We start from the raw sequence: 22,918 nt of genomic DNA, 5'->3' as shown, positions 1-22,918 counted from the left end.
AATCCAAGACTTACAGTCTCCTAATTTGCTGTCAATGATAAAATTTTACTTTGAAAACCACAATGTCTCCATTGGAATACGGACTTTGTTGGAAAACACAAAATATGTGTCTCTAGCTATCCCACAAGTTCACCCATTGTCCAAACTCACTAAGACAAGTGAGAAGAGCGAGCAAAATTATGACAAGTATCAGGCCCACAGACTGTCGGGAACAGAGTTCCTTTATTTATTCATTAAGTAGCATTTATGACATGCTCACTCCCCAAAAAGCATACTTCTCTTTGTAATTTTCTTTTCCTGGGCTTTATGATAGAATGGATATATCATTCTCAGAAAGGAAGTAATTTGACAGAAAACTTTTCAAATGTTCACCACTTACGTCCTGCCTCCCATTATTACCTGGGTTGTTGTTGTTGTTGTTACTACGTTGTTTGTTTACTCAGGCAAGGGTGTGACCACATTCTTAACAGACTTTTTTTTTTTTTTTTTAGTTGGCCAGTTGGTTGGTTTGCAAGAATTAAACTCTACTGTCTCAGGTTTTTCAACAGCTTTTCCAACTACCTCTCAACATCCACATTAAGGTTTAAAAAAAGATGAAGGAATAAGTAAAATGCCAACTAATTTTTTCTTTTTATTGTGGTATTGTTCCTTCCTCCTCCTCTTGAGTGTCCACCCCACTATCTCCTTTAATGGAAATGGACTTCGCATTTTGCCATATCATTTTCTCCATGCTCATATACATGGAGCATGAAACATCTAATTTGGAAGTCCACTTTAAGAAAAGAATACAAAATTATGAATACAAAATTAGGTATAGGACCTTAAAAAATGCCCACACAAGTGTGGGGGGGTCCTCTAAAATTTCAGTTTTATTAGCGTCACAGGAAATCAGCTCTGATAATATAATACAGATACACATATATGGGTTAAATGGGATCTCATTACTGTTAATTAAAGGAGGGGATTATATTATGAGCACTTATCTGTATCTTTTCTTCTAAACAATGTATTATAGAAATCGTTCCAAGACAAGTCGTACAGCTCAAATTCACTTTTTCATATCAGCACATAACATTCCATGGTGTGTATGAACTATAAATCATTCAATCTTCCCTTATGAGTGCACAGTCTCTGTTTCTAGCTGGGGGTGGGGGTGGGGTTTGATGGGGGGATTCTTTTGCTGCTACTAAAAATGCCATGACAACCATGCTTTTATGGTTAAAATAATTTCAAGATTTTTAATAAATTGTACTACATTAATTTGAGGAGAAATAGCACTTTTATGATATTAAACCTTTCTATCCAAGTATTCAGTATGTATTTTTCCACGTAGTCATGTCCTATCCACAAGGAATTTGCAATCCAGCAAGAAAAATAAAAACAAGATACAGGAAACATGGAAAGTACAAATTGTAACCCATGAAACTGAAGGGAGAAAATACTCAAGAGAGTAATGCTCTGTCTGTAGATGTGACCCACACAAAACAGAGGAGAGGAAATGCTAGAGGGGATGGGCATGTGGCAGAAAGGAAACTCAGCCAGGACACGGGGACCCTCGGGGAGCAGTGAGCACGCAGCTCTGTGGGGCTGGCATGCAAACGGCGCCCGGTAAGCAAACAGGAGACAAGGCTCTGGAGGTGGGCTGGAGCCCATCCATGCTAAGAATGCCAGCACAGGGGAGTTCATCCCCATTTCTGCAGAGCAATGCAGTCTGGGGCCAAGAATGATGAGAGTTCTGCTCTAAGATCACTCAAGTCACGCGGGTGAAAGACAGACCAACAGGAGAAGAAGGACCCGTGCTCGTTAGAGAGTGCTTCTCATAGTCCACAAGAGAGGGCACCACACCTGAGCCAGAGGGAAGGAAGGGAGAACAGAGAGCACAGGGAAGATGAAACACACACCAGGAATTCAAATACTGGTTCGATTCGGGAGGGAAAGAGGAGCATTCCTGTTCTTGAGCCTGGATGAACTGCAGGATAGGTGGTACCATTAATACAGATGAATGAAGCAGAAGACCATAGTGGAGTGAAAGATGGTCAGTTTCTTCTCAGACTGGTTAAGTTTAACTTGTAAACAGGATATCCAAACAGAGATCCTGAACTAGAGCGCAAAGGGGGAAGAGCTGCCCTCTCTCACTAAGAGTGGTGATACATTTCACAAGTCGTCTGGAGAACCCCAACAGGTGAGTTCACCTCCATAGAATGTTGGGCCTACTTGAATTCTACAGGCTTCTCATCTTCCAGAAAAGCTGTTTCTTCAACATCTCCTTATACAGCAACCTAGCTGGGACAGCCCTTGCCTAAACTCTACATCACTGAACAGGCAAGACAATACTCAAAACCACGATGATGCAATGGGAAAAAAAATTCAGCCAATTCATAGAACTAGGTAAATTCAGCCATATTTAAAAATTAAATTTATGCAGTCAAAAAATATTACAATATAACAAAAATACTACAAGTAAAGTTTTGTTTTAAACAGAATCTGAATTTTTAAAATAACAGTAACTCAGTTTCTCTATCAAACTATATTTTGAAATTATTTTTTCTTATAAATTAAATGTGCAAAGTAATTGTTAACGGAAGTTTAGTGAAAGGACATTATAGATAATAGTCCTTTTCCCAAACTAAACATTTTCCCAAACTAAAATTCTGGTATTCCTGGTTCAAAGGCAATAACCAAAGTTGAAAGGACAAAACTGACAGCTATAGAAAACTCCCAGAATGCTTTTACTGTAGAAGCCACGCAATTGGCAATACCTGAGTGTTGGGGCCGGGGAGGGAACAGGGCGGGGGAGTGGAGCACAGGAGATTTTAATTAAATGAAATTATAGCTTGTAAAAAATTAAAATGTACAAACCTCATAATGTTCATATTCATCCACATCAAATGTCTCAAAGTCAAAAAATCCATGTTGTAATCCCTACAAGTAGAATTTGAATTAGTTTTTCCACACCAAATTGGTAAGTCCTCTAGTCATTCCTAGAATTCCTGCTCACAAATAATTCTTAATAATCTGAAGTTTGAAAAGCTTGAAACCTTTCGTTTAAAATGCATATCTAGAAATCACCTTCTAACATTGGTAAGTGTGCATTGAGACTTTCTCACAAGTGGGACTTAACACTTAGAAAAGCATGAAAATTTGTCCTGCAAAATATATCTAGAGTCCTTATTTACATTAGTTTTGTATATAGTAAATTAATTATGTATATAAAATGGAACATATTAGCAAACCTAGAGTTAAAACCTATTGGGAACCAGGCAATTAATTCATATCAAACAATGATAGGATATATAACAGTAACTTTTCAGATAGGAGAAGAAAAATCAATTATTCTTGGGAGGTTTTGTTTTCCTTTGATCATTAATGAGATACTTAGCAAAAAGGGCATTTTTACTTCATAGGCCCTTCTTTGTTCCTAAAACTTCTCGAGAGCATTTGTTTTATGGTCATAGTTACTGACAGAATAAAAGTGTACTTGTCTGCTCTTACAATTTAGAGGAAGAGCTGGTACTTTTTAACAACACAAAGAACACATTCATTACTCTTTTTTATAACTAATGATTTAGAACTTTTAAAAACTATCTAGCTTGCTCAGATACAATATTTTGAAGAGGACAGTCTTTTATTTTATAAATCATGAAGCTGTACAGAGTGTAATAGAATACAAAACCACTGTTACTTTTAAAAGTTACATATTCGAACCATTAAAAATTGAAGAAACTATGAAGCCAAGCTCCAGGACATCTGTCTTCAAAAATATGTTCGAGACCAGCATTTCCTAAGTGCAGAACACAGGGTGCCTGGGTGGCTCAGTGGGTTAAGCCCCTGCCTTCAGCTCAGGTCATGATCCCAGAGTCCTGGGATCAAGCCCCTCATCAGGCTGTCTGCTCAGCAGGGAGCCTGCTTCCCCCTCTCTCTCTGCCTACCTCTCTGCCTACTTGTGATCTCTGTCTGTCAAATAAATAAATAAAATCTTTTTTTTTTAAATGCAGAACACAAATCACCTGCAAAAGAAGCACCTCAGTAATTTAGATTTAAAATATAGAGTCCTAAACCCCATATCCCAGAACTATTAAATGTGATTCTCTGGGGGTAGGATCAACATGTTAATATGCCTTCTAGGTGATTCTTATAAATGATAAATCCTGACACTGCTGAGTTAGTCAACCCCTACTATTATAAGCAAAGCAAGTTATTTCAATTATCTCACCTTTAAATATAGCAACTTAGTAGATCCATCTGTACCATTCCCGGGAAAGAAGTGAGAAAAACAGAGCCAGGACTATAACTGTCCTTCCTTATTTCTTCATCGGAAGTGTGTGTTTGCTTATGTTTCTGTGTGTAGTTCACACCCAGGTAAAACCATGCTTATGATGATGCCAATGCAACAAAATCAGAAAGATATGCTTCCAAACAAGGCAAAAATGCAGCCATACTCTGTCTACACTCTTAGGAATATGGTCCTCACTGCCACGCAACTGCCCACAACACAGGGCTTTATGTAAGTGTGGAGGGGGATAATGTGTCTCAGTTGCTTAAGGAAATGTTTAATATCTGTCAGATCTTCTAAAATCTCATCTACGTTTGAGTAAAAAAAAAGCCCCAGCTCTTGATGAAACAAGAAATTTACAGAAGACCTTATCCATGAACAAAGTCACACCTTTCCTCTCTAACAGGAAGGATGTCATAAATTTCTATACCCAGTTACCAAGTTACCATAATAGGCGGGGATATTCCAATGTGAACTCTTTCTGAACTTCATACATCTATTAAAAAAAAACAGCCTGTACCAGGTGGCAGAATAGGCAAAATAATAACAACAACAATAACAATAAATAAATTACATTCCCCCCCACCTCCGGCTAACTTTTTTAATCCTATAGTTGTGGATTACATATTGAATTATCTCTCCATACATGTTCTTAACTTGTGCTACTAGAAGTCTAGGATGGAGACACTACTTATGGCGGGGGGGCTACAGTATGCTGACAGTCTTTAAATGGAAAGAAAAATACTTGAAACTATCTTAAACTTTCAGAGTTTAAATTCATTTTTAAATGAAATAAGTCAAAAACAAACATACATAACAGCAGCATACCGATCATACGAATTTTCTCAATTTAAAATGTAACAAAATCAGTCTTACATCAGAAAAGAAACTAGAACAAGAATCATTCTCCTGGTGTATCTACAGTCCATAATGACCCTTGCCCACGGGCTATGCAACATGTACATTCCTGAGTGATACATCATGGCTATATGTTCAAGATGGAATGAGGTACTTTGAAACTTCATTAGAATTTCACACTATAGGGGCACCTGGGTGGCTCAGTGGGTTAAGTGTCTGCCTTCGGCTCAGGTCATGATCCTAGGGTCCTAGGATGGAGGTCTGCATGGGCTCCCTGCTCAGTAGGGAGTCTGCTTCTCACTCTGACCCTCTCCCTGTTCATGCTCTCTCTCTCTCTCTCAAATAAATCAATAAAATCTTTAAAAATATTTTTTAAAAGAACTTCACAGGATAGCATGCATGACTTCTCAGTAAATCAATGCTTCTAGAACATGTTCTAAAAGTTCTCAAAAATATTTTGGATTCACTTCTCCATTATACATATGAATAACTAATCTATGCCTCCAAACTGCAAAGTGCATCAAATCACCCAGAGTGTCAAACACAGACTGCCCGGCCTCACTCCCATAATTTATGGTTCCGTCAGTCTCCGAGGACGGCTGAGAATTTGCATCTCTAGCGAGCCCCACATTTTGACAAACCGTTGATTTATAAGATGCCCTGATAGGATGTTAGAAAGCTCCAAATTGACAAAGAAATGTGAGTTAGAATTAGCCCTGCTAATAGTTCCCTGTAGCCCTAAGAATGGCTTAACCTCCCTGGGGTTGTTTCCTCATCTATAATAATGAGATAATAATATCTGGCCTACTTACTACTGTAACAATATCCAGGTAGGAAACCAACATGGAAATGTTCCCCTCCACACTACCAGAGGTGTGCAGTGGCTTCCTATCTCTCCCACACCAAGTGCTGGCTTCATAAGGAAGCTGACCCAGTGACAAAGCAATGTCACAGGTACAGAGACAGACACAAGTCATACAATTGCCCGGGAAGAGAAATAATTTAAATAAGGAAGGGAAACCCCCTCTAATTCAATCAGGAGTTACAGAGTTACCCCAGACACCCTTCAATTTGCCCGATGGTCTGTATTTTACACATCAATCATTCCATCAAGAAGTGGAAAGCCTTTTGCTAACTGCCTGTCTTCTCTCCAGTGACAAGCAAGGATACTGACATTATTCCTTTTTCATATTTTGAAACATCTGCACCAACTATAGCAAGGAGAATTATTATTACCTTTCTGATTCCCTGCAAACAGTCGAGGATGGTGAGATTATAAGTGCAATTTCCAAAGGAAGCATCCCTATAAACACACACAAAAAAGAAATGACACTAAAAATGTACATTCAGAATATTCAAATAATAACAAAAGTCAACTGAAGACTGCTTGTTTGGTTTCACAGCTTTCATTAATTTAATTAATGGTAAATTAATGTAACACATCAGATCCTACTAGTTAACTACCCCTACAGCTTAACTGAAGCATTTCTGAAATTGCTTTAATCCAATAGGCAGAATTAAGAAAACCAGATCTAAGAGCCTGAGCTCTGTAGTCAGGTTGCCTTTGTTCAAATTCCAACTCTGCCTCATACTGCCTGGGACTGTGAGCAAGTTAATTTTACCTCTGTGAGTTTCCCATCTCTGAAATGATGTTACTGATAGTCACTACCATTCATAGGATTGTTGTCAGATGCATTTACTAAATATAAAGTCCTAGCATACAGGAAGCCCCTAATAAATGTTATGACTCTCCTTGATATTACTAACAGTGAACTGGACTGTTTCACTAAGGAAAAGATTCAGAGTCACTAAAGGTATTCATACAGAGGAACAACCACCCATCAGAAATATAGTAAATACGAGCATAAATATGTGAGGACAACGCAGGCAGGTCAGCAGAAGCTAGCTGTTATTTTCATGGATTAAATGCCACCCCTCCATCAACTCCCCACCTCCCCCCCAACAAAACACTATGGAAAATGCAGTCATGCTTCCAAACAATCTCCCCTCAGGATCCATGGGAGCTTCTAATGCACCATGAAGTATTGTATCAAAAGGATTAGGAATCTATTGCACCGAAAATTGAGTACTTCATACTTTATTTAAGTTTTTAGAGCAACGTAGCAGACTTGCTTTAGGCAACATAAAACTGAAGTATCAAGTTCAGGTCAGTTAAGCAAGAACTGGCACTGGAGCTTTAACACTAGCGGTGTTCCAAGGTGTCCAAGGCAAGAAACTTGACCTCAAGGCTCTGTGTCTCTGCCCAGCCCCCACTGCTGACCCAGAGGAACAGAGCTATCAGGGAGGGATCGGCCAATGACAAAGTCAAATGTACCACACAAAGTCAGTTCAAGGGCAGCAGTGGGGAAGGTGCCAGGTGATGATGTCCACGGGGAGAAAATGACCCTGAAGGGCTTTAACATAATTAGCATAAAATATAACATAAATAATTAACATAAAACTGAGTTTTATATCACAACCATCCTAGGGAACTTGACCCTATGACTGCTTCAACATCCTGAAAACCTCATATAAAAACAGTAAGTTAGCAAAGCGACTTAACAGAAATGCTTAAGTCCTGAAACTTCGTTAACCTAAAGAAATAGAAAGTGTTATTCTTGATAAGTAAATCTGATTTCGAGACTTCTTTTTTTAATGCCATCTGAACTCATGGGTCAGTGAAAATCAAAACAGCCTCTTTTCCAAATACCTTTCAAAGACATAAACCACATATTAAGAAGCAAATTTTAATGGACAAAAACAGAAAAAGGCAGAGCTGGACATCCAAGATAAAATGGTTTATATTAATAATCACATATTCCTTTGTAGGCACTTGTCTCTTTGGGACAGGGTTCAGAATCTTTTGTGTGTCATGAACCCCTTAGCAATCTGATAAAGCCTGTAAACCCCTTTTCTCAGAATAGTGTTTTTAAAGACATAAAATAAAATATAAATGAATACCAGAAAACTAATACAGTCAAATTTATCAAAATATAAAAAACTTACAATACCATAATATTTACTTAATAATTTACTTATTTTATTAATATATAATAAGATCTAGTAGATCTACTAATGACTCTAATTTTAAAGAATGAATGAACATAAATAAGATATGTAAAATATATAAGATGTAGGCAAAAACTGTAATGGGATATAAGAATATCTGTAATTTCCATTGTGATAGTCATTCATATTGCTAATACTACTATAGTTTATTTCTAATATTTATAATTGAATGTAATCTTATCAGTTATAAGATTAATGAAAACAAAGACACTTTTCTGGCCATACAAATTCAGCAACTCTCTAAACTTTCTCCACAGACCTTAGATTAGAAATCACTGCTTTGAGAAAGACAACTATCATATGATCTCCCTGATATGAGGAAGTGGTGATGCAACATGGGGGCTTAAGTGGGTAGGAGAAGAATCAATGAAACAAGATGGGATTGGGAGGGAGACAAACCATATGTGACTCTTAATCTCACAGAACAAACTGAGAGTTGCTGGGGGTAGGGGGGTTGGGAAAAGGGGGGGGTGGGTTATGGACATTGGGGAGGGTATGTGCTTGGGTGAGTGCTGTGAAGTGTGTAAACCTGGCGATTCACAGACCTGTACCCCTGGGGATAAAAATATGTGTTTATAAAAAATAAAAAATTAAAAAAAAAAAAAAAAAGAAATGACTGCTTTATGGGATGTGTGGATGGCTCAGTGGGTTAACCTTCAGCTCAGGTCATAATCTCAGGGTCCTGGGATCAAGCCCCGCATGTGGCTCTCTGCTTGGTGGGGAGCCTGCTTTCCCACTGCCCCCCCCCTCTGCCTGCTTCTTTGCCTACTTGTGATCTCTGTCAAATAAATGAACAAAATCTTAATAAATAAATAAATAAATAATAAAAATAAAAATGTTTTAGTAAAGAATAGGAAAAAAAAACACTTCTCTTTATTTAAAAGAGTAAAACAATTTTAGGAATTGGAGGTACTCCTTATTCTCTGAAATATATTTTCCTATGCCTAGAGTCACCTAAATAAATTCACATGTATCAATCATCAGAAAAAGAAACGATTATAAATAAATCACCCAGTCTTTCTGTCTGCAAAGTTTAGTGAGACAATCATGACATCTCCTGTCCTAACCCAGCACAGTTTTTCCCAGGGCCTGAAAAGAGAGCTCTAGTGACCTGATGATCAAATCTGCAGACCAGAGAGAGGAGGGCCAGTTAAACATGCCATGGCACAGAATCAGGACACAAAGCAGTCACAGCTGGCTGGAAAGGCAGGGAGAAATTTACGGCTTGACATATAATAAGTGCTGCAATAAAATGAGGTCACATTCTCAGGAAAGGGGAAAGGAGATGAAACACCAAAGGAGATTATACCCATTACTCAAGGTAATTAATCCTCATGAAGGGCACAGGAAGACAATAGGTTCCCAAAACCTGCCCCCATAACAAGCAAGAGAAAAGGCTAATTAGTAGAACCCACCTCCTACTTAGTCAAAGGAGAGTAACCATAAAAGTGAAGGGATACGAAAACAGGTTACATGTCCTCTGGTGGAAAGAAAAAAAAAAGAAAGAGAGAGAGAGAAAGAGAAGGTAAGGTGAGTCTGAGTGGCTCAGTAGTTAAGCGGCTACCTTCGGCTCAGGTCATGCTCCCAGGGTCCTGGGATCAGGCCCCGCATGGGACTCCCTGCTCAATGGGGACCATGCTTCTCCCTCTCCCTCTGCCTGCTGCTCCCCCTGCTTGTGCTCTGTGTCAAATAAATAAATAAAATCTTTAAAAAGGAGAGAGAGAGAAGGTAGAAGTGGCAGATTGGACAAAAATATCTATCAAAACCACACTAAAGAGAGAATTTTGAAAGGCCTTTAAAAAATGGAATCCAACACATTCAGAAGAGAGTGGAGAGTAGCAATAAAATCCCAAAAGCTGGAAATCAGAGAAATGAATGGTGATAAATTACAAAACCAAGAAAACTGAATGTTAAGGTACCAGTGAAAAAGAGAATCAACCCAACGAATACCAGAAATTTCCCCAAAGGCTCAGGAATTGGCAGCACTGGGTCCTTTGGGGAGTGAGAATGAAGGAAATGATGGAAATAAGATTAAAGTCCATTTCAGAAGAAGAGAAGTTTTATTCTATAAAAGAAACATTATCTCCCATCTGATAAATGAGTTCTTCCCTGCTAATTTCTCTCAATCCCCTAATATAGTCAAGACCATCTGAAAATAGAATGGTTGGCCCTGGAAGACAGCAGGATTCCTGCCCCCATGCAGTGTTCAAGTTTGAATCAGAGGACTGCTTCAGGATTATTTTTCGCCTACTTTGTTGTATGAAATGGAGATCCAGGTTAGGAAAACATCATTAACCAAAGAAGTCCCTTCAACTCTGAAACTGTATTGTTATTCAACACAACTGATGATCACTTTCTTCTCCAGATCTCTCCCCTGGGTCCTTCCCAACAGAATTTAAACACTTTCACGTCTCCACCATCTTCAAAAGAAGAAAAACCATCCCAGAGTTTCTGGACTTGATATCTCCCCACAATCACCACCCTCCCTTTGGCCTCCCCTTTAAAACGAGACTTCTCTGAAGGATGTCTTCTCTCCTGGCCTCCATTTTCCCTCCTCTTTCATCCATGCCATGAACATTTTGCACTAAAGTCACCAATTATCTCCACATTGCAAAGCTGGGGATGGCAGGGGAGCTTTGTTTTTAATTGAGATAAAATTCATAATTCAGCCTTTTTAAAGTGCACAATTCTGTGATTTCTTTCTATTCACCATGATGTGGCTTTTGATATATTCACAATTCATATCACCACTAATTCCAAAACAGTTGTGTTCCCCGAAAAAGAAACTCTGTGTCCATTTACAGTAACTGCTCCCTCTCCCTCCCAACCCCTGGCAGTCAGTAATCTACATTCTATCTCTCTAGATCTGCTTCTTCCAAGCCCAGGGGACATTTCCCAAGCATTATTTGACTGAACTTGTCGGCAACAAGTATCTCGCCCCTTTGAATACTCTCTTCACTGGCTTCCTGGATTTTTTTTTCTACCTCTCCAGACATGGCTCCTACCCAGTCTCCTCGGCAAAGACATCCTTCACCTTCCATCCTTATAAGTTAGAGCTTCTCAAGGTTCAATCCCAGACTCAAGTTCTTGCCACTCCATGTTCTCTCCCTAGCCCAGAATTAGATGGAGTGCATCAGCATCACCTGAGCGGTTCCCAAAACACAGATTACTGGGCCCCACCCAAGGTCCCGATCCAACAGATCCAGGGCAGGACTGGAGAATCTGCATTCCTAACAGGTTTCCAGGGGCTATTGATGCTGCTGGTGGGAAGGAGCACATTTGGAAAACTGTCCAACACAATTTCATCCATATAAATTGCCATCAGTCTGCCAATGACCCTCAAATTGCTCTCTCTAGCACAAACTCCTTAAAACTGAAAAAACAGGATAGTCAACCACGTACGTGACCTTCCCATTTGGGTGTCTTAAGGCACCTCACTGTGTGAGAAGACTCTCTTGCAGCTGCCCGACCTCAAAGCAACAACAATAACCGGTTCTCCAGCACGGTCTGTCCCCTAAAAGATTCAGCTTCCACAATTGCTCAAGTTAAAGCCCAGATGTCTCTCCAGCTCTCATTCTCCTTATCCTGTCTGCCATCATGCTTTGTTGCTTCTCCCTTTTAACTGCCTCTTGCCTGCACAGACTTCTCCTCAATTTCCCCACCACCTCTCAGGTGAACTCCTGCAACAGCCTTCCCACACCCATGCCTCACCTTCCTGATCAGGCTTCTCACAGCAGCCAGAGGATATTTTTTTAAAGGTAAATCTGATCCAGTCACTTTTCACTGACTTCATTGCGTTCATGGGAAAGTTCAAATCGTCAACAAATACAAGGCCTGGTGGGTATCTGACCCTGCCTGCCTAAGCCTCCTCATATCATGCTCCCACACAATTTGCCCATCACAAGACCTTGCTTAACCTCTCAGATAGAGCCCTCTGCACTCACCACAGGACCTTTGCTCCTGCTGGTCACATGTCCTCCCTCTTGCTTTTGACTAGGTTAGTCTTCAGAGCCCAGCTCACACACAGATCAAAGTCTCTGAGGACAAATCTCAATACCACCCTAGCTGGAGCAGGTCCCCAGCTTTTTTTTTAATGGACTTAACTATAGTTGATATTATATTGTGGCATTCTTATTTGACTCTGCTGCTCTCTCTGTAATAGTCTCAAAGAAGGCAGGATCTAGACATTTTTTTACTCACTCCTCTCTCCCTAGTACCTGACATACTGCCTGGCACAAAATAGATACCGACTAGGCACTTCAATGAAGTAAAGGAGCTTATCAAGTGGTATTAATCATACCTTTATTCTAACCCAGACACTTTGGAGAGACTATACAGAGCTTTTAGAACTTAAATCAAGATACTGATGTGGATAGAAAGTTTTAAAGTTCCACAGTTTTTATTGCAATTATAATTTCCAACTCTTAACTCCTGGTTTGCTTTTTTACTCATTTATCCATGTATTTATTCATTCACTTATCTATACTTACTGAGCCAAATATTTATGGAGTTGAATAAGAGGGCACGTTGTATTGTTACCTCCTCCATAAAGGACCACTGAAGTCCACAGACGTCAAGTGCAGGAGAAGGTATGGGCTCACCACGCTGCCTGGAACAACCACAGGTCTTCCCTATATCTGTCAGGATAGTCTGGCCAAGCATTGCATTAACTCTCTTAAGCAGGTAAACGTAAGGCTGCTCTTCATTCAGGGATAAGTTAATACCCCAAACACCCGGGGTTTCTAATCATTCTTCTCTGCTAAAGAATAAATCATATGTCTCTAGGCCCAATATGGAAGACTAATATTACCGCCAACAGCTGTCTACACACATCCAGATACAAATTTAACCCAGCCTCATGCTTGACCATCTAAACTTCATCTATCCCAACAACTCTCTTTTTAAATGTGACATCCAGCATAATAGTCAACTGAACCACAAAGCAACTATGAAATGATTATAAAAATCCAGTAACTCTGACCTTGGGAGTGGTAGGCAGTCAATAAATACTTGTTGAATGAAAAACTAAATGAATGAGTATGAAGCAGTTGGGACTTTTTTTATTTTTACATTTTTGCATCTATTTTGCAGAGAAGCTATAGAAGAAAAATTAAATTTAAGAAAACAAGAACCACCATGCACAATTAGATACAAAGAGAAAGGGCTTAATCCACTCTTGTCATAGAACTGTCTCCTATGGGTTCCCATAAGTGATTATTGAATATTCAGGAATTTTGAGAGCCCATATCAGTACTGGTGGATGTATTTACACCATAGAAATCAAGAAACACCTTCTACTTACAGAGCCAGTTTACCGACATACCACTGCTTGTACCTAAGCATTCAGACATCACTCAGAAAGAAGCAACCTTGTAAATGTTAACAATGAAGAGATGAAACTGCAGATGAGAGAATATATTCACACAAAGCAATGAGAAAGCATTTCTAGTAATGAGGTTGTTCGAAATGAAGAAAGAATGAAGAACAGAGGTACAGGATTTAAAATACAGAGACTAATCCAAAGAGTAAAAAGAGCTGACAGTAGGGGCACCTGGGTGGCTCAGTGGGTTAAAGTCTCTGCCTTTGGCTCAGGTCATGATCTCAGGGTCCTGGGACTGAGTCCCCGCTCTCTGCTCAGTGGGGAGCCTGCTTTCCCCCCTCCCCCTCTGCCTGCCTCTCTGCCTTCTTGTGATCTCTCTCTGTGTCAAATAAATACATCAAATCATTAAAAAAAAAGACCTCACAGTAAATGGATGAAGAAATATTGGGGACACTATGATCTACATATGTTTTGATCCTAAAATTCTCTGCCAGTTCTCTGGATAACAAATGGTTAGGAGGTATGCAAATATCTGCAGAGCAGTGGGTTGGAAAGGATCTCAAAGGTCATGAAAGCACCCTTCCAAGCACTGATCTGAATCCCATCTACACAACTGACAGAGGATCATGAGCTTCTTAAGAACTGAAAGTGTGTCCTTTATGTTCTGCATGCCCAGAGTCCAGAATGGTGTTGGAGATATTAAGATGCTGTAGATGTTTGATGAATGAATAAACAATCATTACCAGGAGATCATTAAACTTCTATTCGAACAACTCTAGTGGTTGGGAGCTACTGACCTTTCAAAACAAAAATCATACAAAACAATATTTAGCCATAAACTATGTATAGTAGCAAAAACACAATCAAACTGAGGGTTTTGGAAGGGGGGGATGGGGGATGTGTGAGCCTGGTGGTGACTATTAAGGAGGGCATGTATTATATGGAGCACTGGGTGTGGTACATAAACAATGAATCTTAAAACACTGAAAAAATAAAATAAATCAATTTTTTAAAAAGTTTAAAGTGAAAAAAAAAATCACAGTCAAGAGCTTAATGTCCAACGGAAATATGATGCCATCCACAAAAGAGAGCCAAATATGTAATTTTAATTTCTTTCAAAACCATATTATAAAAAGTAAAAAGAAACAAGTAAAATTAATAAGTAAGGTATTTTCTTATTCTAGTATATCTGAAAAATTATCATTTCAGCAAATAATCAACATAATTACAAAGAAGATATTTTACCTTTTTTTTTTTTACTACATCTTTAAAACATTTGGACTAAACAAATTTCAAATGCTCAAAAGCACACATAGCTAGCAGTTAGCAGCTAGCTAGTAGCTACTGTACTGGGTAGTTCGGCTCTAGACTATACTGAATGGATACTTGGTAAGTAGACAATGCCCCAAAATACGACACATAATTATCCAAATCATACTTGACTTCCAATCACTGAACAAATCCCTGACACATGTGAACCAGGTCCGGGGAAAAGAAAGAGCTGATTGCTTATTATATCTAAGCCTACAAGATAAAAAAGGTATTTGCTGAGCATTCATGGGAAGAACAAAGCAATCTACCACCAATCAAAGAGCAAAATCAAATGGCTTCATAGGGAAGCGCCAAAAGGTGAGCATGACCACTACTTAACAAAAACCAGAACACAGAATCTCCCACTTTTTAGATTGAAAATAAGGCTACACACTAATCACTCTGTTCATCCAAAGAAATAGATATGTAAAAATTCATCTCTAAATCATGGCTCCAAAGGTCACATAAAGTCAGCAGAATAGACTCTGTCCAGAACTAGCAATAATAGGCACCAAAAAAAAAAAAAAGACCATGCACTGTGCTCAGAGCTTTTTATCAAGATGTGAGTGACACCATGTAACCACACTAATTTTGCTTTACAGATAAATATAGTGGTAAATTGGGGGCGCCTGGATGGCTCAGTCAGTTGAGGGGCTGTCTCTTGACTTTGGCTTAGGTCATGATTTCAGGGTTCTGGGACAGAGCCCTGCATCAGGCTCCATACTAAACAAGGAATCTGCCTGAGGATTCTCTCTTTTTCTCCCTCCGCCCCTTCCCTTGCTCATGCACGCACATGTGCTTTCTCTCTCAAATAAATAAATAAATAAATCTTTTAAAAGTTAATAAATAGTAGCAAATTGCCTTTAGATTAGGTACTGAAAAGACATTCAACAAAATAATGACATTCATTAACGTAAATGTAATTCATTACTGTAATTGTAGTAAACTAATATGAATATATTAAATTAATGTACTTTTCTAAACCACCTTTATCAACTAAGACTGGCTATCAGAAATGTACTATATAAAGAGTACAAAAGCTTGGCACTGACTCTTCTATAGAAACGTCGTAACACAGATCTGGGACCATCAAAATAGGAATAACAAAGAACATCATCTGAACCAACTTTCACAACTCAAACCACTGAAGTACCTGCTGTGTTCCAAAAAAAATAGAATAGGCATAACTCACTTCCTTACGTGTATTTAGTGAGTCATAGAGACCCTGACAAATGGCATTTATTTACTACTTTAACAAGAAAAATCTAATAAAGAGTCTGCTTTTCATAGTGGTCCAAGTTACTCAACACATCCCGGCTGTTGAGAACAGCCTGACCAGTTTGGAATGGATAAGCCATTGACTCCCATCTATTTTCAAAATTCAGGAATCAAGCATATATATCCTCACTATCAAAACTAATGTGGATCTTTCTCATCACACTAAGCATTAAAAGCAAAGGTTTATTAAAGATCCAAGGGGGCAGAAATAAACCCCAAAGATCAAACTGTAAAGCAGAAGGATAGCCATCATAAGGATACACTGGAAAGCATAAAATAAATTTTGTTTCTACATTGTTGATACTCCAAAGAAAAACATGGTAAGGAAAACTGTTCTTTTGAAATACAAAGTTAATTGCTAAATAAACTTTAACAAAAATCACAATATCATATTTAAGCTAACAAATATCTAGTTCAACATTTTCTGTGAAGACATACATTTTATAATTAGATCTAACATCTATCAGCACATGTTTATTTTGCTTTAGAAGAAAGAAGGCAGCCTAATGCCAAGTTCTAAGTGGTTGACCCCTTTGAGGCTTTGTTAAGAGACCTACAAGTTCTGGCATGCCCAGATGGTCCAGAGTAATTGCTTCAGAGACTTCCCACTAAGACTCAGCCACATTAAGACACAGCTCAGCAACAGGGATATCACTAGGGGTCATCCCCAAAACACAACAAACCTCTCCCTTAATACAAACAGTATTGATTCATTTCAATGTCAATTGAAAGGACTGCTGGTGGGAGTTTTGTGGTCCCTCTGGTAAGGAAGGTTTTCTGGCCTCACACCTGTTCTTCTAAGAGAAAAGCTGCAGGTTCCTGTTCATAGTAGATAAAATGCCATTATTTGATAAGCCATCTATTTCCAAGATTCTCAGGAAATAGAACAAAAACAGCTCCATTAAATGGTAGCATATTATTCTAATCCCAAGCGATCTATTTTGTTCCACACAGGTGTGGATCCGGAAATGTGTCCTAGAGTGTTTCAGAATACTGGTGCTGCCGGATATTAACAGAAATTGGGGTGAGGGAGTGGAAAGGGGTTCAGGATGAAGTACTCTGGAAAAGTCCGCGTTAAACGAAGTTAAACAGGTTCCTTTATTACTCAGAACCATTTAAAATCTTTAAAATGAGAATGTGTTTTCTAAATCCCCAAGAGTTCTAAACTTTTTCTTTGAATCTTTTTATTTTTATTTTTATTTTGCCATGGTAGATCGTATAGAGCAGTAGTTCCAACCTTACCAGCATACTGGAATTTTGTGGAAGTTTTTGAAAATCCCAATACCCAAACCCAATACCTTAGAGCAATTATGTCAACATTCCTGGGAACAGAACCCAGGCACCAGCGTTTTTTAAAGCCTCTCAGACTTTTAAAAACCAAATATGAGAACCAACATAACTTTGGGAAATACTACCTCTAAGTTCTAGCCTCCTCTCTAACCTAAAATAAAACAGTCACACAAAAATGCATTCCTGCACCTATCCAGGAGGAGACCTGCAAAAAACCAACACCAAAAAAGAAAAACTAAATAGACAGCTGGAGAGAGAACATTCAATGTCCAACCAGCTTGATTCCAGTGGGTGTCAACACAGCACCCTACCTTAACCTCACCTCTACACCTACTCATTGTTTCTCAAATCCTGCTTTCTATATTTGTCATCAAAACTGGGAGCCTGGATGCTATTTATTATCTATACAGTTAAATTCTCCATTTTATATTATATGTCATAAAAAAGTTGATTTCAGGACATCTATGAGCCATTATCAAATACCAAAAAAACTCACCATGTTGCCCTATTTGACCCATAAACAAAGAAGTAAGTTTTATAAAATGAATTTAAAAGCACAAAAGAAATCAAAAGAAGAGTTATGCAATTTTCCGTGTTTTACAAAGCTGAGCATTTTCACCAACACTGTTTTATGAACATCAGAGAAGGTGGATTTGAAAACCATGGCCATTGACTGCCAAGAAGACAATATGAGAATTCCACTAAGAGTTGGTAGTCTCATGAGGCCTTAGACAAGCAAAATTAAGATGAATTCATGGAACAACTGATCAATAGTATAGACTATAAATTTGGTAACACAGTGAAAGGAAAAGTACCTAAAAAGATTCACACTAGGCTTGCCAATTCAAACTCTGCTGACTCTGACCCCAGAACTGAACAGCCTCTTGTTCCCTTGAGACCAATTGCCAAGCCAACACTAAAGATGGATGGACTCAAGGAACTGAAGTAGGTGAAAAAATACCCTTTTCCTCTAGTTTTCAGGTAAAGTCACTCTTTCTTTTTTTTTTTATAAAGATTTTACCTATTTATTTGAGAGCGAGAGAGAGCATGAGCAGAGGGAGAGGCAGATGGACAGAGAGAGGCAGACTTCCCGCTGAGCAGGGAGCCTGATGCAGGACTCCATCTCAGGACCCTGAGATCATGACCTGAGCCAAAGACAGACACTTAACCAACTGAGCCACCCAGCTGCCCCTAGCCAAAGTCACTCTAGACAAACTCACTGGTCATCCTCAACACAAGCAAAGGTACATTATTGGACACAACTTCTTCGCAATTAAATGAAACTTAATTCCATTAACTTAATGAAACTAAGACTGACTTGCAAAGAGCAACGTCACAACAAACACTCCTTGAGTGTCACACCAAGTCAGAAATTCAACTATCTCTAAAGTCTGCTATAATTAATGCAGTCAAGAACAAGCAGTAAATTGAGGAATTGGGTGGAGGTGGTCAAAAGGTACAAACTTTCAGTCATAAAATAAATACTGAAGATGTCATCTACAACATGATGACTACAGTTAACACGGCTGTCTGGTAGATTTGAAAGCTGCAAAGAGAATAGATCCTAAAAGTTCTTATCTAAAAGAAATATTTTATAACTATATGAAGTGATGAGTGTTAACTAAATTTATCATATAAACATTTCACAATATATGTATGTCAAGTAAGTCATTATGCTGTGCACATTAAGCTTATAAAATGCTGATGCCAATTACATCTCAATGTAAAAATTTTACTTATTTATTTATTTAGAGAAAGAGAGAGTGAGAAGGATCAGAGGGAGAAGCAAACTCCCCACTGAGCAGGGAGCCTCATGTGGGACTCGAACCCACGACTCTGGGATCATGACCTGAACAGAAGGCAGATGCTTAATTGACTGAATCACTTGGTGCCCCAAGATATTTGCTTTTTTTTTTTTTTTAAGATTTTATTTATTTATTTAACAGAGCAAGAGATAGCACAAGCAGGCAGAGCAGCAGAGGAAGAAGGAGAAGTAGGCTTCCCACTGAGAAGGGAGCCTGATGCGGGCCTCGATCCCAGGACCCTGGGATCATGACGTGAGCCAAAGGCAGTTGCTTAACCGACTAAGCCACCCAGGCGCCCCAAGATATTTGTTCTAATCATGTATGTGTAAAATGTGAAGGAGCCTGCACAAAATGCAATGCACAAAATATAATAGGGAATTACAGATGAAAGACCTGCCAACCCTCTCTAGAAAAATGAGGAAAGCCTTTACAGAAGAGACTGTTTAGATAAATTTTTGTTAAATGAATAAATCTCAAAGAACAACATTATTCAAACTCATATCCAAACTCATTCAAACTTAAAACCCTTTTACTAGAAAGACACTAAGAATCTAGAGAACAAATGGAAACAGGCATTTCGGTCTAAGAAGGCATATAAAAACGCAAACCACACTTTGAGAAGTCCTCAAACTGGTCTTCATTTTTAAAAATTTTTCCTTTTTTTTTTTTTAAAGATTTTTATTTATCTGACAGAGAGAGAGGGAACACAAACAGGGGGAGTGGGAGAGGGAGAAAAAGACTCCCTGCAGAGCAGGGAGCCCAATGGGGGGCTCAATCCCAAGACCCTGGGATCATGGCCTGAGCTGAAGGAAGACACTTAATGACTGAGCCACCCAGGCACCCCTTAAAATTTTTCAACAATAAAACGACTACACTTAAATGAAGTCCCTTTAAGCCTTCTTATTTTTTAAGTAAAAGTATTACTGCAACAGCATATTAAAAAGAAATCTAGACGATGAAGATAGAAGTATAACAACAAATGGTATAAAAAAACTTCATGGATCACAGAATCCAAATTACAAATAAAGGCCAACGCAATGATGGCTGACCCAAACTATAAGACGATTCTTGTTAACATTAGATTAGCCTTAGTTAGTCTGGACTGCAGACTAAAATCAACTCACATCTTACCTCAGCATTAGGAAAAAAGTAAGCCTCTTTAGTCAAATTCCAGAAAACCAGTACTATTCCTTCAACTATATTTTTTACTAAATTATAAATACACCACTTTGTGGTATTTTCTGCTTCAAATGTATGGTTTATATATACATTTAAATTAAGAGTCGGGTTTAGAAATATAGGTTAATATAAACACAACTCTTGATTTCTTAGGTTATCAGAAAGATAAAACTTAGAGTTACATTCAAGTTACAGTCAAACTTTTAGCAGGAAACAGGTGCCTAAACCAGAAACAAATGCCTCATCTTTTCATTAAGCATTCTTTTTTCATATAATGAGTACCTTTACGCAAACAGATTACTAAAATCCCTTTACATCTAACCACACACTATAGTTTTCTCCATAGTAGTGTCTCAGTTTCTTTCTTCTAAAATACATTTCAGACCACGTGAATTGAAAAGCTACAACAGAAATGACAGGAAACCACCTAAATGTCTACCCGTCAAGTGGTTACATGCGTTCTTGTATATTTTGTATATCACACAGAAATAATACAGAATGGAAAAGGAAGCTCTCCGTGAATTGATATGAAAGATATCCAAGGCGAGTTAATTGAAAAAAAAAAAAAAAAAACCCAAGGTATAGTGTATGCAATGGGCTACATTTTGTGTTAAAAATGAAAAATAAGAATATATATGTTAGCCATAAAAAAGAATGACATCTTGCCATCTGTAACTACATGGATGAATATGGAGGGTATCACGCTAAGTGAAGTCAATCAGTCAGAGAAAGACAAATATCACATGTTTTCACTGATACGTAAATTTTAGGAACAATACAAAGAAAGAAAGAGAGAGACAAAAAATTAGGCTTAACTATAGAGAACAAACTAATGGTCACCAGAGGGGAGGGGAGGCAGGGGGATGGGTGAAATAGATAAAAAGAATTAAGAGTACACTTATGGTGATGAGCACTGAGTAATGTATAGTAATGTTCTACATATCACTATCCTATATATTATTATTTTATATATTATTCTATATATATTATCATTCTATATATTACATATATTCTATATATTATATAGCTAAATCACTATATTGTATGTCTGAAACTAATGTAACATTGTACACTAATTATAATGGAATTTTTAAAAATGTACATATATCTTTATTTGCTTATATGTGCATAAAGAAATTCTGGAAGGATATGGAAGAAACAAATACCAGAAGTTATCCAGAAAAAATTAGAGAGTAAGATCAAGGGTGGGAGAGAGACTTCTCACTGTAAATTTTTTAAATTTCTGAGCCATGTTGATATAAATATATTTTCAAATATTTAAATAAAAATAATTTGGAAGAATAAGCTACAATTATTATAATTGTATAACAGAATTGCTTAATTCTGTTAGGTAATAATAATTTTCTTCCTATCTTTTCTTCCATTCTGATTTTAATTAGTCAAAAATTCTAGTTCTCAGGAAACAAATTAATTACCTGGCACATAGAAGCTAAACATATAATTATGCTTAAAAGAAGAATTTATTCTTTCCTCCTCTTCCAATATCTTCACCTAAATTGACAATTAAGGATAGCAAGGGTCATCTAGCTCATGAAACAGAAATACATCTCCCTTGACTTCTGAATGGAAAATATCACCAGCATAAAAATTAATATACATTTTCCACTTAAAATTTTTAAACAGTTACATTGTCCAGTGGACCTACTGACTGGCATTACAATTTTCCAAATATTACAGCATTATAATTTCCAGGCGTGTGTTATTTTTCAAACTAATAACCGAAAAATTGCAAACATATTTCCGATTTAGCAAACAAATTGAATAGGCCCTCACTGTCCCAGGGAAAAGGGCCTCAGTGATCCCCAGGCAGACATGGCCCCTATATCACCACAGACACTGTGCTCCTCCCACAGAGAACTTCTGAGGTCAACTCAGAAACCTCACAATGCCAGGGTTTTCCATAGTGCATACCTGTGCCTAATCTGACCCCTCCATTCTCAACACCCTTATCTATCTTTAAAAGCTCAGCTGAGGGGCACCTAGATGGCTCAGTCAGCTGAGTGTCTGCCTTTGGCTCAGGTCATGATCCCCGGGTCCTAGGATAGAGCCCTGAGTTGGGCTCCCAACTCGGGGCTCAGCTGGAGGCCTGCTTCTCCCTCTCCCTCTGCCCCTCACCCCACTCTTTCTTTCTCTCTCTCAAATAAATAAAATCTTAAAAAAAAAAAAAAAAAAAAAAAGGTACCCAGAGACCTTTCTTGCCTTCCATTCACCACGTGAGGACACAAGTCTGACCCAGTGAAGAGGGCTTTCTCCAGAACATGGACCACCCTGATCCCCTCTCCACAACTAAGAAATACATTTCTGTTGTTTATAAGCCACCGGTCTATGCTCCTTTGTTACAGAAGTCCAAACTGACCAAAATAATTACCCTTTTCTAAAAATTAGAATTGTATTTTACAAAAGGCTTTCAAATTATAGAAGCCATTAGAAGTGGAAGTAAAAAACAAGCTTTGTCTCCATGTTAAAATGCTCCTAATACATATCTGTCACTTTTTATGTGCCCTTCAATAGCTA

General features: G+C 38.2%; 1 protein-coding gene across 5 annotated transcripts in view; it reads right to left on the bottom strand.

The window, feature by feature from the left end:
• Window positions 1-22,918, bottom strand: part of CDC14A (cell division cycle 14A) — a 190,771-nt gene that overhangs the window by 84,597 nt on the left and 83,256 nt on the right. For all 5 annotated transcript variants that reach the window (XR_009345545.1, XR_009345546.1, XM_059138137.1 and 2 more), the window contains exons 6-7: window positions 6,368-6,434; window positions 2,860-2,922 (exon numbers count right to left, since the gene is read on the bottom strand). Coding sequence is in view for 3 of the 5 variants with exons in the window: in XM_059138137.1 (XP_058994120.1) it covers window positions 2,860-2,922; window positions 6,368-6,434 (130 nt within the window). In the remaining 2 variants the exon portion in view is untranslated. The remainder of the gene's footprint in view (window positions 1-2,859; window positions 2,923-6,367; window positions 6,435-22,918) is intronic.

This window comes from Mustela lutreola, chromosome 10, assembly GCF_030435805.1.
Source record: "Mustela lutreola isolate mMusLut2 chromosome 10, mMusLut2.pri, whole genome shotgun sequence".
Taxonomy (NCBI): domain Eukaryota; kingdom Metazoa; phylum Chordata; class Mammalia; order Carnivora; family Mustelidae; genus Mustela; species Mustela lutreola.
Note: the sequence above shows the minus strand (reverse complement) of the source record. Positions and strands in the feature narration are given on the sequence as shown.